This window comes from Sebastes umbrosus, chromosome 9, assembly GCF_015220745.1.
Source record: "Sebastes umbrosus isolate fSebUmb1 chromosome 9, fSebUmb1.pri, whole genome shotgun sequence".
In the NCBI taxonomy this organism is placed as follows: domain Eukaryota; kingdom Metazoa; phylum Chordata; class Actinopteri; order Perciformes; family Sebastidae; genus Sebastes; species Sebastes umbrosus.
The window spans coordinates 1,733,994-1,750,997 of record NC_051277.1 but is presented as its reverse complement, the minus strand read 5'-3'; the positions used below and the strand labels follow the sequence as shown (position 1 = coordinate 1,750,997).

Sequence of the window (17,004 nt, the reverse complement as noted above, 5' to 3'; positions counted from 1 at the left end):
AGCGGCGGCCTGCGAGCCGAGCGGCGGCTGCTTTAATAGATTCATCAGAGTGAAACTGACTCAGTGAGTTAAATCAGACGGAGAGCAGAGAGCTGCAGGGCCGTTCTCTAATTCAACTGTTCAGATCTGAGTTTCCATTTGCTAAGTTTAGCTTTCAGCCTCGTTCACGTCTGCAGGGTCTCGTTTCCTTTATTCATCCGGCCCTTCGGAGGCTGAAATGTCCAGACACATCAGGGTGGACCTGAAGGGGGCGGGAGAAGAGCTGAGCTCCATGTTGGACTTTTAATTCAGCCGGTCCAGTGAGACGCTCTGTTCAGTTCAGTTTGTGACCTTTAACCCCGGAGAAGGTTTCCCTCAGCTGCTCCACCAGATAAATGTGAAGACAGTACAGATTATTAAAGGTTATTTCAGACGCTTCCTGCAGTTAAAGTCCGTTAATGAAACTCTCCGAGTTCAATCATCACAACAAAACATCAACAACTGTGTTAGAAGAAGTATTCACATCCTTTACTTCAGTAAAAGTAACTAAACCACAGTGTAGAAATACTCCGTAACTAGTAAAAGTCCCGCAATTCTACTTGAGTAAAAGTATATAAGTATTATCAACTAAATGTATTACTGTAGTATCAAAAGTAAAGGTACTCACTATGCCAAGTTTCAGAGTGTTAATGAAAAATATCCCCCAAAAATCTGAAAATTATTAGTAAAATATGTGGAAAAACATGAAAAATGCCTGAAAATTGTTTTAAAATATCCAAAAAACGTATTATTAAAATATGTAAAAGAAAAGAGTGAAAAATGTCCGACAATTACTTAAAAAATATCCCAAAAATGTCCAAAAGTGACTAGTTCAATATGTAAAAGAAAAATACTTAGTACTGAACTGTAGAATCAGAAGTAAAAGTACTCACTATGCCAAGTTTCAGAGTGTTAATGAAAAATATCACAAAAATATCTGAAAATTATTAGTTAAATATGTAAAAGAAATACTGAACACTCCAAAACGTGTTTGAAAAATATCCCAAAAATGATTAGACAAATATGTAAAAAGATGAACTGAACTGTATGAATCAAAAGTAAAAATACTCACTATGCCAAGTTTCAGAGTGTTTGTGAAAAATAAAAAAAATAACCTAAAAAATGTCTGAAAATTATTTTTAAAAAAACCAAAAATGATTAGTTAAATATGTAAAAAACAATGACATAGTCCTGAACTGTAGTATCAACTGTAGAACTCACTTTGCCAAGTTTCAGAGTGTTTTACTGTACATGGAGCCTTCAAGGTCCCGAAAGATAATTGTTTTTTATTATTTGTACACAGTTTGTTATTATTGTATGCAACAGGATTTTACTGAATAGTTCTCTGTCATTTGTTGATTATCATTTATTATTATGATGTTTACGATTTTGTAAACAATTGACTAAATAACTAGTGACATAAAAATGAAAAGGTACTCTCTGTAAATCTTTGTTGTTCTACTTTATCAAACTCTTTTATTTATTGATTATGAGTTCATATTTGCTGCCAGTTTCACCACAAACATCACTGATGTGTTTGATCACTGTTCTGTAATCATATATATATACTGGAAAAACAAAGTTTGGAAACTTGTGTTTGATGAATTATTTCTCTGTTGTTACAGTGCTAATGGTCATTGTATTTTACATCGTTGGAAAGCCTGTTTATTTACCTTCACAATGATGTCCAACTTGCAAGGATCATGCGTTTGTGGGATGAGCAGCACAGCTGATGATGTGGGTAGCGCCCAAGAAAAATTTGCCAAAATGCTCCGTCAATGGTAAACAGTGAATTCTCCTGTTGGTGTTGACTCTTGTTTTGAGTTGTTTGGTGGATTGGATGATTGAACTCTCTATCAGTAACAAGGAACAAACAAGACATATTGGCAATTTTACACTTTATTCATTTAATCCACCGTCAGGAGCCTCAGTAGCGGTGGAAGATCCATACGCAGCCACAACAGCCTGGCACCTCCTCCTCATGCTGGTCACCAACCTGGTCACACATTGCTGTGGGATGGCGTTCCATTCCTCAACCAGGATTCATTGCAGGTCAGCCAGCGTGGTTGTGTTGGTCACTCTAACACGTACAGCACGCCCAAGCTGATCCCACAAGTGTTCATTTGGGTTGAGGTGTGGACTCTCGGCAGGCCGTTCCATTCTCTCTCCTCCCACATTGTGGAGGTAGTCTGTGATAACCCTGGCTCTGTGGGGGCGAGCGTTGTCATCTTGGAGGATGAAGTTAGGTGCCAGATTGTGGAGATATGGGATCGCCACTGGCTGCAGAATCTCATCCCGATATCTCCCTGCATTGAGATGGCCTTCAATGATGACAAGCCTTGTTTTGCCAGTGAGGGAGATGCCGCCCCACACCATGACACTGTCCCCACCAAAAGCTGTTACTCCATCGGTGCAACAATCAGCATAGCGTTCTCCACGTCGTCTCCATACTTTGACCCTGCCATCCAGCTTTGGCAGACAGAACCTGGACTCATCACTGAACATGACATTCCCCCACATGTTCAGGTTCCATTGTCTGTGTTGCGACACCAGCGCAAACGGGCCTGACGGTGAAGGGCAGTCATTGCAGGCTTCCTGGTAGCCTTATGAGAATACACTGTTTACCATTGGCTGAGCATTTTGGCAAATTTTTCTTGGGCGCTACCCACATAATCAGCTGTGTTGCTCATCCCACAAATGCATGATCCTTACAAGTAGGACATCATTGTGAAGGTAAATTAACAAGCTTTCCAACGATGTAAAATACAATGCCCATTAGCATTGAAACAACAGAGAAATAATCCACCAAACACAAGTTTCCAAACTTTGTTTTTCCAGTTTATATATATAATCATATTAATTTCTGAATGATGTCATTTCTTTCAGGCGAACCTAAAATAATTAACTATTCAATCTGTTATTAAGTATCACAGTCCTGGTTATTCTGAAAAAGAAAAGAGTGTAATGTTTGAAGCTGATGAGAGACTTTGAGATGTGGCCCCGACTTCACAGTCGTTTCTGTGTGAAATCTGAATTAATAAACGAGAGTTTGATCCAGCGTCTGGTTCTCTGACAGGTAAGATGTTCAAGTCGTTAGACCTGTCGCTCATCGTGGAGTTCATGCTGATGTTCTACAAAGACAAACCCATCGACTGGCTGCTGGACCACATCATGTGGGTCAAGGTGTGCAACCCCGAGAAGGACGCGGTGAGTAGCTGTTATTACGTTCATCTATCGGACCCTTTTTACCCTGAAGAGCAAATATCTGAACCACCAGCTGATTAACACACACCTGAGCCTGAACCGTGGACTACTGGAACACACACTGGATGTTCTCTGATGGATGTTTTGTTGTGTTGTACTGAAGGATTTAAAAAGTGTATTTATTTATATACACCGATCAGCCATAACATTCAGACCACTGACAGGTGAAGTGAATAGCATTGATTATCTGGTTACCATGGCACCTGGCAGTGGGGGGGATACATTAGACAGCAGGTGAACATTTTGAGCTTTGTGTTGGAAGCAGAAGAAATGGGCCAGCGTAAGGATGTGAGCGACTTTGACGAGGGCCAGATAGTGCTGGCTAGACGACTGGGTCAGAGCATCTCCAGAACTGCAGCTCTTGTGGGATGTTCCCGGTCTGCAGTGGTCAGGACCTACCAGAAATGGTCCAAGGAAGGAAAACCGGTGAACTGGCGACAGGGTCAGACCCGAGGCTCATTGGTGCACGTGGGGAGCGAAGGCTGGCCCGTGTTGTCTGATCCAATAGAAGAGCTACTGGAGCTCAAACTGCTGAAGGAGTTAATGTTGATGTTGATGGCTGATCGGTGTGTGTGTTTGTGTGTCTCCATCAGAAACACTGCGACAGACAGAAAGCAAACCTGAGGATTCGCTTCAAACCGTCTCTCTTCCAACATGTCGGCACACACTCGTCTCTGGCTGGAAAAATACAGAAACTCAAGGTAACCAATGAGTGTGTGTGTGTGTGTGTGTGTGTGTGTGTGTAGGGCTGTCGCAATAACAGCACTATTGAAATACCGCGGTAATGACAAACCAACTGCCACGACCTCTATGTTGTTTTTTTATTCTTTGCAATGGGAAAAAAAGCGCTGCGTATTTACTTTATGCTACAAACGCCAGCAGCGTGACGAGGTGCTGAGCGTCTATTCTGCGCTGAGTGCCAAAAAATCTGAAATATATCTGAAAATTATTAGTAAAATAAACTGGAAAAAAATAGTGAAAAATATCCGAAAAATGTTTGAAAATGATCAGATAAAAATGTAAAAAAAAAGTCCGCTGTGTGTCTGCCCGGCGTAACTTTAGCGAGTGTCCAACAATCAGTGTGTGTATTTGTGCTACATTAGCATCTCTAGCATTGCCGGAGGCTCCGTGCTCGCCGCTGCGGTAACTTTAGCGAATATCCAACAGACCATGTGTGTGTGTTGGCGGTGAGTGTGAGGTTGTTGGTGGCGTTCTAGCTGTGATCGTAGGTGTAGCAGTGTGTGTACAGATTATTTGTTGGTGAATAAATGCTATGAAACTACAACTCCTCCGCTCAAACGAGCCGGAGAGACCGGAGCCGACTTCCTGTATCCTGCAACTCCGGCTCCGCCTCTTAAGGTGGGCTGTTAAGGTGGACCAGCTATTCTCTTTAAAGAGACCAGCCGCTCCTCTGAGCCGTTCAGCTTTTGAGTTAATTGTTAATATTTATTTTAACCGTTTTAACCGATAGCGTTAATCGGTTAAAACGCTTAATGTTGGTTAACGGTTAAACGATTTATTACTGACATCCCTAAAAGCAATGCTGTGCAGTCCCTCATAAAGTGGGACACCTGGTCACCCTAAACTACAGCGGGAAGAAAACCTCGCTTCACAGTCGTGCACTACCTCAACCTCCACCTCAACCTCCACCTCAACCTCCACCTCGTACACTTCTGTACATACAGGACACAATATTTATTTACAAATCTGAGCTGCAGGATGGGATGGTCCAATATGAACGTCTTCTCTCAGATATACGGCTGAGTGATATATTAGATCTTTCTGCAGCAGACTGGTTGAACTGGTTGCACTGGTTAAACTGATTGAACTGGTTGCACTGGTTGAAGTGGTTGAACTGGTTGAACTGGTTGCACTGGTTGAAGTGGTTGAACTGGTTGAAGTGGTTGAAGTGGTTGAACTGGTTGCACTGGTTGAAGTGGTTGAACTGGTTGAACTGGTTGCACTGGTTGAAGTGGTTGCACTGGTTGAAGTGGTTGAACTGGTTGAACTGGTTGCACTGGTTGAAGTGGTTGCACTGGTTGAAGTGGTTGAACTGGTTGAAGTGGTTGAACTGGTTGAAGTGGTTGAACTGGTTGCACTGGTTGAAGTGGTTGAACTGAACTGGTTGAACTGGTCGGCTGTCAGAGTAAAGTTCCCTGAGGTTCAGAGGAAGTTCAGTCTGGCGTCTCTGGAGAGATGAAGATTGAAAGCCTCTGCAGCCTCAGACACTAGCGGCCGTATCTCACAGCGGTTGGCAGCTTCACTTCCTGCCAGCAGCAGCAGCGTCTCGCCTCGCCTCTGATTACTGCGTTCAGAGAGCGATGGATATTAGCCCCGCCGACTGCTGCCGCAGTCTGCTCCAATCAATCGGATATTGATCGGTCCGTCCCGGTCCAGCGCCTCCTTGATGTGGAGATTGAACCGGGGAGGCCGGCCTGCATGGGGCCGTGTTCAGATGGAGGCTAAACACAGCTATTACCCTCCAGAACTGAACGCTCGCCGCGCTTCAGTCAGAAAATCAGCCCCGAGGTTTAAAAATCAAAGTTAGATTGAAAGAATTAAAGTGGGATTTATTCGTCTGTAGAGAGTCGAGAGATTTGTTCTAATGGGAGACACTTCTCTCTCCTGTAATAAGCTACGTCACCTCACCTCCACCTTTGTTACGGACAGTGAGCAGTAATCACTCTCAGGACCACAAGATGGCGGCTGTCAGGAAATATATACGACCTCTGGTGTGACCTCAGAGGATCAGCCCGACAAACACAAACGTCTGTCACTGAGTGATGAAGTTACACGATTGGTCGGCCGAGTGTTGGAGTTTCCTCATTGGTTGTTGCTCTTTCAAAATAAAAAGGCGGGAAAACTCCTTTATGCAAATGAGCCCGTCCGGCGCGACGCGTCCGGCTTTGAAACTTAGACCAAACTAGGTGATCTAGTTGTGAAATGAAACCAGATCCAGCAGTGGCGTCATCGCCTATTTCTCATTTTTCAGAAGCAGATTTGGTGGATTGTTTACATAGAAAAGAAAGTTTATGAGCAGGCCGCCATGTTGTTTCCTATTTGAAACGGCGAGCAGAACACCAGGGACCAATGAGAGGGTATTCACCACTTGAACGGCCAGTTGAGTGGAGCAGCGCGTCCCCTAGCAAAGGACGCATATTATCAAGAAGTGAAAGTCAATTGGTCGTTCCATTGCAGCATCAGCGCCATTTTGGACTGAAAGACGTCAGTAAAACGTCCGCCTACAAAGAGCCGTACAAAAGTACAACTAAATCATTTCTATTGTCATATTCTACTGAACAATAAATTATAATAAATATGCCAAGCGTTTTCAGTCCAGTTCAGGCTGTTCAAAAAACTCACTCTTCATCATTAAGAAGCAGCTACAGCTTCATCAATCTACTGATAACTAACCTTTAACCCCACCAGGATAAGGACTTTGGGAAACAGACCCTCCATAAGGGTCACGCCAACCCGCTGGCGGAGGTGACGACCAGCCTGAAGACCTACCAGCACTTCACCCTGGAGAAGGCCTACCTGGGGGAGGACTTCTTCTGGGCCTTCACACCCGTAGCCGGGGACTTCATACGGATACGCTTCTTCACACCGGTCCGCATCGAGAGGTCGGTACCAGGGGGTACCAGGGGGTCACAGGGTACAAGGTCAGAGGTTACTAGGGGTCACAGGGTAAAAGGTCAGAGGTTACTAGGGGTCACAGGGTACAAGGTCAGAGGTTACTAGGGGTTACAGGGTACAAGGTCAGAGGTTACTAGGGGTTACAGGGTACAAGGTCAGAGGTTACTAGGGGTCACAGGGTACAAGGTCAGAGGTTACTAGGGGTTACAGGGTACAAGGTCAGGGTTACTAGGGGTTACAGGGTACAAGGTCAGAGGTTACTAGGGGTTACAGGGTGTGAGGGGTACCAGATGATACCAGGACCGGGTATTGGGATAGGGTACTGATTCAAATAAACATTTTTGATTATTTCATACATTATATATAATAAAATATATAATAAATATTCTATTCATATATTTTAAACCGACCTTTCCTTCTTTGTCCTTCAGGTATTTCTTTCGGAGCGGGAACATCGAACATCCGGGAGACAAACTCTTCAACACGTCGGTGGAGGTTCTGCCGTTCGACGTGAGTCTCTGAACCAGTTAACTTTACTTCAGTGGAGTGACGGATCGCTGCCTCCTCCTCCTCCTCTGTGGTCGACGATGAGACGAAGGCTGATGAAGACTGAGAGATTTCTAGGTTGTAGCGGCTCAGAGTTAAAGCTAGAGTGAAGATACTGGTATCATAGTATGACTGAAGAGCTCAGTGCGATACAGCAGAGAAATGGAGAATGTAAAGGTCTCACGGGGCTGAAGGAGTTAATACATGATGTTTGTACAGAACAAACTTTAATTGGACATTATGAAGTGTTTTTATTATAGAGTATAATTCATAGTGAACATGAGGTTGTTTGTGTGTTTTCCAGAATATTCAGGCAGATAAAGAGGCCTTGACAGAAGGGAGGGAGAAAACACCAAAGTACCATCGGACAGAAGACGGATTCATCCGGATAGGTGAGTGACGACACACAGAGAGGCTGTCTGGTCCTTTTTCTGTTTTGGTGCTTCTCTATTTGTGGACTCTGACTGATCTAAACCCTAAAACCAGGTGTTGATCTTCAGACGGCCCTTTAAAGGTCCCATATTGTAAAAAGTGAGATTTTCATGTCTTTTATATTATAAAGCAGGTTTAAGTGCTTTATAAATACTGTTAAACTATCAAAACACTAAAAACAATATACGGAGAAACACACACAGCCCGTATTCAGAAACTGTGCGTTTGAAACAAGCCGTCAGGATTTCTGTCCATTTGTGATGTCACAAATATACAATATAAAGACCATTACACGGTTTTAAACGTTAAACATTCTAACTGTGTCCCAGTTTGTTTCCTGTTGGAGTGGATGTGAATAACATCAGCTGACAGGACGTAAACATGGACCCAAACTGTTGCCTAGCAACGCAATTCTGTTGAAATGTGCTAAAACAGAGCGTTTCAGTCAGAGGGTAAATACAGGTATATTCAGGCAGACAGGATGAGGAAAATAATGTTTTTTTTTAACATTACAGCATGTAAACATGTTCTAGTAGAAACACTAAATACAAGTAAGAACCTGAAAATGAGCACGATATGGGACCTTTAAAGAACAGAGGAACAGAAAATATGTCCTCAGTCTGGAGTCTAATATCAGATCGGTTCTCACAAAGATACAGGACCACACACACACACACACACACACACACACACACACTGAAGGGTTTATGGGACATTTACAAGTTGTTCCGATGACGTAAAGTTCACTGTTTTTGGTATAAAACTCATTTTATTTTACGACAGTTATAAAAGTTCTAAAAGCAGTAAAACAGCTTCCAGCAGCAGGTCGACTCGGAGTTGCAGGATTGAACTTGATCAGATGATGTTGATGTTTGTGATGAACTGAAGGATGAAGAGTAAATCATCCTCCTTAAAGAAATTAGTGGCTCTAAAACAAATGGATGGCGTTAACTTTGACAGCTCTGGTATATATAATATATCAACATGAAATAAAACCCAACGGTTCTCATACAGAACTTCAGCAGCTGGACTGTGATGAAGCAGATTTACAGGATCAAAAAGACTCTAATTAAATAACAGTTTGACTTATTTTACAAATATTTAAGTTGTTTTAAGAGTTTTATACACAATCACTAAAAATAGATACAAATATCATAGTTTTGACTTCTTATCTTGTTTTGATCATAGATAGTTTTTATTTATTGTTTTACTCATTTCACTTTAAATTCGTACATATTATTACATATTTGTCTGCTTAATACAGATGTTTCTTTATATTCTTTCACAAACTAGTGCTATAAATTAACTTATAATGTACTTTAGCACCATATGAATATTATGATATAATATTACATCCCAGGATAAACACGTTCAAACATGTGAGCCAGTTTAATCTGCAAATTCAGGGTTTGAAGAAGGAAGTAAAGAATTAAAGGAGGTTTTAAGAAACAGAGGATGTGGAGTTCAGGAGGAGAGTTCAGGAGGAGATGAGGACACTTTTTAATGTGACATCATAAATTACCAGCAGCTCTTTATCTCCTTCATCAATATTTCAGAAGAGTCGGCGGATCGATCGTCCGGTTCTGCTTCACTCTATTAATCTGAGCTCGCTGCCTTCAGACGTCCTGCAGAGAAACACTTTATATTATCCCTTAAATCACCCTTAAATGTTTCCTTCAACACACAAATCTTCCTTTAAAAAAGCCTTAAAAGGCCTTAAAAGGCTGAGGGTTGGTTTCAGGGGATTAATCAGGATTTTATTCATTTATTTAGGATTATTAATATGAGAAGACCAATTAGATTTAAAACTCTGCAGTACTCCAGTGTTCTTTACAGTACTTCAACGTACAGTACAAGGTACAGTACAACATACAGTACAAGGTACAGTAGTACTACTGTAGGATTATTAATATTAGAAAACCGTTTAGATTTAAACAAAGTTCTCTGAATGAACCTGATCAATAACTCTGTTTAATATACATGTTTATTTATGGCTGTAGGAAAAGTACTTTAGAGTACTCACAGTACTGTAATGTACTACTTCACAGTACTCTAATGCACTCTAATGTACTTTACAGTCCTCTGAAGTACTCTACAGTACTCTAACGTCCTTTACAATACTCTAATGTACTCTACAGTACTTTAATGTACTCTACAGTGCTCCAATATATTTTACAGTACTCTAACGTACAGTAGTATTACTATAGGATTATTAATATTAGAAGACCTTTTAGATTTAAACAAAGTCCACTGAATGAACCTGATCAATAACTCTGTTTAATATACTTATAATATATAATATACTTTTATCTCTCGCTGTACTTTGGTCCTGACTGAAATATGTCAGGAAATACTGGATGTATATTGAGTCCCACGTTCATGTTCCCCAGAGGATGAATCCTCCTGAGTTTCTCTGTAGCGCCTTCATCAGGTCAACGTTTGAATTTGTCTAACACAGTACAATCTGTGTTTTCTGTGTTTTACTGTGTGTTTGTTATCGTCTGTGTTTTATTGTCCTCATCGTCTGTGTTTTATTGTCTTCATCGTCTGTGTTTTATTGTCTTCATCATGTGTCTCTGTTTCTGAGAAAAGCTCTCAGGCAGTCTCTGGATATTGAATGAAAACCATAATACCCACAATAATAACAGATAATACTCCGTGATAAACAATAACAATAACCCCCGACGCTGCTCTTTGTTGGGATTATGGTCACACACTCGTACCTGGAAGCATCGCTGCCAGCAGGATAATCCCAGTAAATCCTCTGAGGGATTATTGCTCTGTTGAGGTGCAGAAACACCAAAAACCACCACTGAGCTGAAATCAGGCTGAACGGCGGCGGGAGGCCAGACGGGCTCCGACGGAGACGAGTGAACATTAGAATAACAACAGAAACAGCAGAACAGCCTCACAGAACCACAGGGGTCACTTAATGGACTTTAATGGGTCTCAATAACCATTAATAACCCCGTAAAGATGCACAAAGAGCATTAAAAACAAAACTTTAATTACTCACCTCCATCAACAAATCCCTTAAAAACCCTTAAAGACACCAACTCTCACTGCTGTCTTTAGATATGGACGTTATTTAAAGCCAGGGTTGCTAATGTCTATTTTAATTTTCTTTATATCCCGACAGCAAATCAATAAATCAAAAGCTCTGAGCAAAGAAATAAAGAAACAATGAAAAAATTACATTTCGTTTATGTTTAGTTTAGTTTACATTTAGTTTAGTTTACATTTAATTTATATTTAGTTTACATTAAGTTTACATTTCGTTTATGTTTAGTTTAGTTTAGTTTACATTTAGTTTAGTTACATTTCATCTTTTTTTTTTTGATTTTTTAAACATTATGTTCAAAGTTCATCTTTATTATCAATATAAACATGCAGTTGTTTCCTCCTCGCTAGCTCGCTACAAACAGAAAGTATACAAACAACTACTCATATATTTTAAATCAGAATAGAATAAAACATTGAAATTGCAATTAAATAGAATAAAGTATAAACAAGTAGAACTAAATGATATTTACAACAAAGATGAATAGTTCTGTCCATATACAGAAGAAACCGACCTGTGAGACAAACTACACGCAGTCCATCAACACCGCTCTTATTGTTTTGGGTTTTAAAAGTGGTCGCAATGCATTCTGGGAAACCGGTGTGGTGATTGTCCATCAGGTTTATTGATCTCATTGATCTTCTTCATCTCTTCTAGGAGCGTTCAAGAACGGGATCACGGAGGGGGAGGTGGACCCCACCTTCGGGCCCCTGGAGGCCATGCGTCTCTCGGTGTTGACGGACTCGCCGGTCTGGGTGATCCTCAGCGAGGTGAGACCGCCTGGACCGGAACCACATTAAAACCAGAGTGACCCACAACAACTCCTGTTCTTATCTATGATGAAGAGAGTCAAAGAAGAAAGGGGTCCTTGAGGAGGTTTCTGAGGGCACTTAGGGTTTGAGTTCATGGGTTCCTGCAGAGGTTCTAGAGGTTTCATTGAGGGTTAAAGGAGTTCTTGAAGAGGTTCAAAGGGTTCTAAGCATCCAGGAGGGGAAGTCTCTAGGAATGCCATTCTAGTGTGTAATAGGATTTCAAGGTATTTGGGGGGAGGGTACAAGGGGTCTTGAAGAGGTTTCAGTGGTCCCAGGCATCCCTGGCATCCTTGATAATCAGAGGGTGTTATGGGAGATTCTAAGAGGGCTTGAAACTGAAGTTTTGATGTTTGATGGGATTCCAGGCGTCCTTGAGGGGGTTCCTGATGGAACTTGAAAGAGATGCAGGAGATATGGAAATGCCTCCAGCGGTCTGTCAGGGGTCCCTGATGAGGTGGAAAGGGTCCTTGAAAATGTTCCAGGGGATGTAAGGATGTCAGATATAAGACCCTTTTAGTGTCGCCGTCATGACCACGTCTCGGTGTTAGCTGGAGGCTAAACAAAGGAAAGACTGGAGGCTAACGCTAGCAGTGGGCTAAAGTTACACATCTAAAATGTTATCTTGCTGTGTTGTTGGCTGCCAGTTATGAAAAATATCCAAGAATTCTTAATAAAATATGTGAAAACAATTAGTGAAAAATGTATGAAGAATGTGAAGAATATCCCAAAAAACAGTGAAAAATATTTTAAAATTCTTAAAAAGAAATTGTGAAAAATAGCTAAAAAATCTTATTAAAATATGTAAAAACACATTGTGAAAAAAGTCCGAAAAATTTGAAGAATATCCAAAGAAATTGTGAAAAATATCTAAAAATTCTTATTAAAATATGTAAAACAAAATTGTGAAAAATGTGAAGAATATCTAAAAACAATTGTGAAAAATGTCTGAAAATTCTTATTAAAATATGTGGAAAAATAGTAAAAATGTCAAAAAAATATGAAGAATATCCAAAAAATTGTGGAAAGTATCCAAAAATTCGTATTAAAATATGTGAAAACAATTAGTGAAAAAAGTCAGAAAGAATTGAGAAACATATCCCAAAATTCTTATTAGAATATGTGAAATACAATTAGTTAATTATTAGACCAGATTCTTGTCTTTTCAGTCATTATAATTATTTTCAAAAACAAACTTTACAAAAAATCAAACAGTAGAATAAACAACTGGAACCTCTAAACATCTGGTTCATTCACAGACGTCCAACGACGTCAGAAAGCCTCAAAAACATAAAGTCCCAATTAACTGGAAGAATCAAATGATCAAAAATAGAAATAGTCCATTTTGTTCTGAGAACTGGTGTTAAAGGATTAGTTTCACTGCTCCAGAGAGACTGTGGCATGCAGAGAGTTCAGTGTGAACGCCTGACCTCTGACCTCTGACCTCCCTTTGAGGAGAAAGTCTCTCTCCATGTTAACCCTTTAAAGAATGTCCGGTTCAGAGAGGAAACACTGAATATCTCAACCAGTATCTATGTGTTCACACTGGATCATTTACCTGTATGCTGATCCTGGTTCTTACTGGATCATTTACCTGTATGCTGATCCAGGTTCACACTGGATCATTTACCTGTATGCTGATCCAGGTTCACACTGGATCATTTAGCTGTATGCTGATCCAGGTTCACACTGGATCATTTACCTGTATGCTGATCTTGGTTCTTACTGGTTCATACTGGTTTCTGTAAACTGGTTCCTGTGGTTTCGTCCTGCCTCAGATCTTCATAAAGAAAGCCGAGTGAAGCTCCTCTCCCCCTCAGCGATACCTCAGCGCCTCCGAGCGTCCAGCCGAGCTGACCCGGAGGCCCGTCGGCTGCCGTCCTGCTCCAGTCCCGCTCACCAGATCCACACCGCGGTGCCACAGCGCCGCCGTCTGGCCGGACCTCGCCGCTGCAGGACTGAACAGACCAGAGACTGGACCACGGATCACTCAGACAGAACCAAGCTGTCGATGCTGTAATTAAGAGTCTGTATTTATGTGTACATACAGGAAGGTAAATGTTAAACACTGGTAACGGTCGAGGCAGCGGGCGACAGCGCCGCCCGCGTCCACTGAAACTGCTGTTTCAAAGACTCAAAGGCCTCTTTCTGATCTGCAGACGGTCGGTCCGGACCTTTCTACCGACACTACCCCCCCCACAGTAACCATGTATGTGCGTATATGCGTAGAGAAGTACACACTACCATAGGAATGCCCTCTCAGTGTGTAGATGTGTGTCCGTCGTTGCTGCCCGTCCGACAGCGATCTGCCTTAAAACCGAGACCAACATCAGATTTACTTCAACCGCAGACGAGCCCCGGACTGACCAAATGTAGCCACAACGAGTACCCACAATCCTTTGCTGCGACCTCGGACCTTCTTGAAACTACTGACGGTGACGGCTGGTATTTTACTTTTATAAGGAAGTATTTTAAAGTTGTTTTATTCTGAGTTTACTGAGGCCTTCTCACTGACTACTGCTCTGCTTCACAGTACTTTAATGTACTACTTCACAGTACTCCAATGTACTTTGCAGTATTTTAATGTACTTCACAGTACTTTAATGTACATCACTGTACTTTAATGTACTTCACAGGAGTTTCATGTACTTTACAGTACTCTAATGTACTCTGCAGTACTCTGATGTACTCTACAGTACTCTAATGTACTTTACAGTACTTTAATGTTCTCTGCAGTACTCTAATGTACTCTAATGTACCCTAATGTACTTCACAGTACTCTAATGTACTCTGCAGTACTCTAATGTACTTTACAGAACTTTAATGTATTCTGCAGTACTCTGATGTACTTCACAGTACTCTAATATACTTTACAGTCCTCTGATGTACTCTACAGTACTCTAATGTACTCTGCAGCACTCTAATGTACTTCACAGTACTGTAATGTACTCTGCAGTACTCTAATGTACTTTACAGTACTCCAGTGTACTTTACAGTACTCTAACATACTTTGCAGTACTCCAACGTACAGTGGTACTACGGTACTCTACAGTATTTTACAGTACTCTACAGTACTCTAGTTTCCTCTGCTGTACCCTGTTGTACTTTACTGTAGTATTTCCATCCAGACGTTCACATGTTTCCATCTTCAGTCTCTCATCGACGCGTTTGGTAATAAATAGTATAAATGATAAAATACTGTTGTTTAATTCTAACTTCTCTGTAGAGACGCCGTCTTCTTCCTCTCGTATTAATGTCGTCTCCTCGTGGTCCTTCAGATTATTCATTTGTTTTCTTTTCAAACTTTGTTTGTTCCCTCGTGTCAATAATTGGTTCCCTCAAATGATGTAAATTATTATTGTTATGATCCTGAATAACGAGGTTTCACATCCAGAATCAGTAATAATACACTCGACATGCAGAATTCACATTAAGATATAACCAGTTAAACAGTTAAATTATGTTTTTATGTGACTTTCATTCATTTTTCAACCTAATTTAACCCCAAAAAACGAGTCACCTTCAAAACAACGAACCCATCGAGTCCTCAGTGATTCAAACGCACCGAATTATTCATTAAAGGGAACAAACAAAGTGATTCAAGAGAACAAAATGACTCATTTAAAGGAGCGATTCAGCAGAACATTTCCTCCAGAAGAAACTGGACTTTCATTCGGACGGAGAACCGACCCAACAGAACTCTGAACGGAGCGTCTTCAAGCTTCAGGAAACATCCCGAGTTTTCTTTTCTTTTCTTTGTAAGATGCACTGGAATGCATTAATATAATCTTGTGTTTGTCTTTTGTATCCTTTAGATAAACTCTATTTAAATGATCTCCAACGTCTATCCAATCTGTGACTTGTAATAAAGACAGAAATTTAAATGATTTTATTTATTTTTTGGGGCGGGGGTGTAGGTTTGTGTTGAAGGACTCGGGGAGGTGTTGGGGGGGGCAGATTTCTGTGAATGTCATCAGATTTCATCAAAGAGGAAATGATGAAATCCCGACATCACTCCTCTCTGGTACCGAGCTGATTAATCACAGGAGAAGATGTGAATTTATTTCAATTTCATGCAGAAAAAAAACGTGAGGTGACAGGAAGTGATCCTGAGAGGCTCTAAAAACTGTGCTCTTCACAATAAAAGTCTTCAATTTCACAAGTTGCAATCTAAATTTAGCGAGCAGATGCAGAGAAAATGTTCTTAATGACACAAACAATGTGGATGTTTGAACAGAGATAAAAACAGTAAATATCCGGGGGGGAGGGATAATTTGGGTCGAGGACATTGAAAAGCAGCTTCATGGTTCATCACAGTGAATAAAAGCAGCTTCATGGTTCATCACAGTGAATAAAAGCAGCTTCATGGTTCATCACAGTGAATAAAAGCAGCCTGTTGTTGAGGGGTCTGATGAGGAGGCGGTCACATGGGTCACATGGAGGAAGATCACATGACTCTCACGGCTCACAGAGAGTTAAAGGAGAAGTTCAACAGTTTGGGAAATACTCCTGAGAGCTGTTCAGATGGATGTCAGTCTCATGTTCAGCACAGAAATGGAGGCACAATGTGGTTATCTTAGCTCGGCTTGGCTTAGCATAAAGACTGGAAACCAAGGGAAACAGCTGGCCTGGTTCTGTCTAAAGTTTAAAAAAATACACGCTCACTGATTAACACATTATATCTGATGTTTTTTCAATCTGTAGAGACTGTAATGTAATAATTTGTGGTTTTAAGGGGGGGTTAGGTGCAGGGACAATTTCTTAGTTAGAGACCAAAACTGTGTTACACCTATTAACTCCCCTTAAAACCACAAACTGTGGAGTGTAGCCTAGAGATTAAACTAACGAGATACAACATGATAATATATTTTTTTAATTCACTTAAAAATCCATTGAAAGTGTGGGTAACTTTTGTTATTTTGCATTTATGTATTTAAAATGTTACGATATAGGGCGAGTTGCCGTAAAGTGACGCCTCAGCTCCAGTGGGTGTACCGTAGGTCGTCCTCAAACAAATAAAAAGTCAATAAAACTATTGATATTTAATGTCTTTCTAATATTCCTAAATGCTTCAAAACAATTATATAAATTATTCTTTATTTATTTATCATTATTTATAGTCTTATTGTTTGTTTGATGTTGTTCAATTCTCCATGTAACATCCACACATAAGCCTCGGTTTTCTTTATTGGTAAAATTACTGAACATGAGTGTTTCCTACATTAATTAAGGTGATTT

At 40.7% G+C, this 17,004-nt stretch overlaps 1 protein-coding gene across 2 annotated transcripts in view; it reads left to right on the top strand.

Annotated features, from left to right (window-relative positions):
* mgat4b (alpha-1,3-mannosyl-glycoprotein 4-beta-N-acetylglucosaminyltransferase B) overlaps positions 1-15,653 on the top strand; it is a 78,777-nt gene extending 63,124 nt beyond the window's left edge. For both annotated transcript variants that reach the window (XM_037780052.1, XM_037780051.1), the window contains 7 exons: positions 3,095-3,225; positions 3,876-3,983; positions 6,712-6,905; positions 7,350-7,428; positions 7,769-7,856; positions 11,615-11,727; positions 13,545-15,653. In XM_037780052.1, the coding sequence (XP_037635980.1) occupies positions 3,095-3,225; positions 3,876-3,983; positions 6,712-6,905; positions 7,350-7,428; positions 7,769-7,856; positions 11,615-11,727; positions 13,545-13,568 (737 nt within the window). In that variant the 3' untranslated portion in view covers positions 13,569-15,653. The remainder of the gene's footprint in view (positions 1-3,094; positions 3,226-3,875; positions 3,984-6,711; positions 6,906-7,349; positions 7,429-7,768; positions 7,857-11,614; positions 11,728-13,544) is intronic.
* The last annotated feature ends 1,351 nt before the right edge of the window (positions 15,654-17,004 follow it).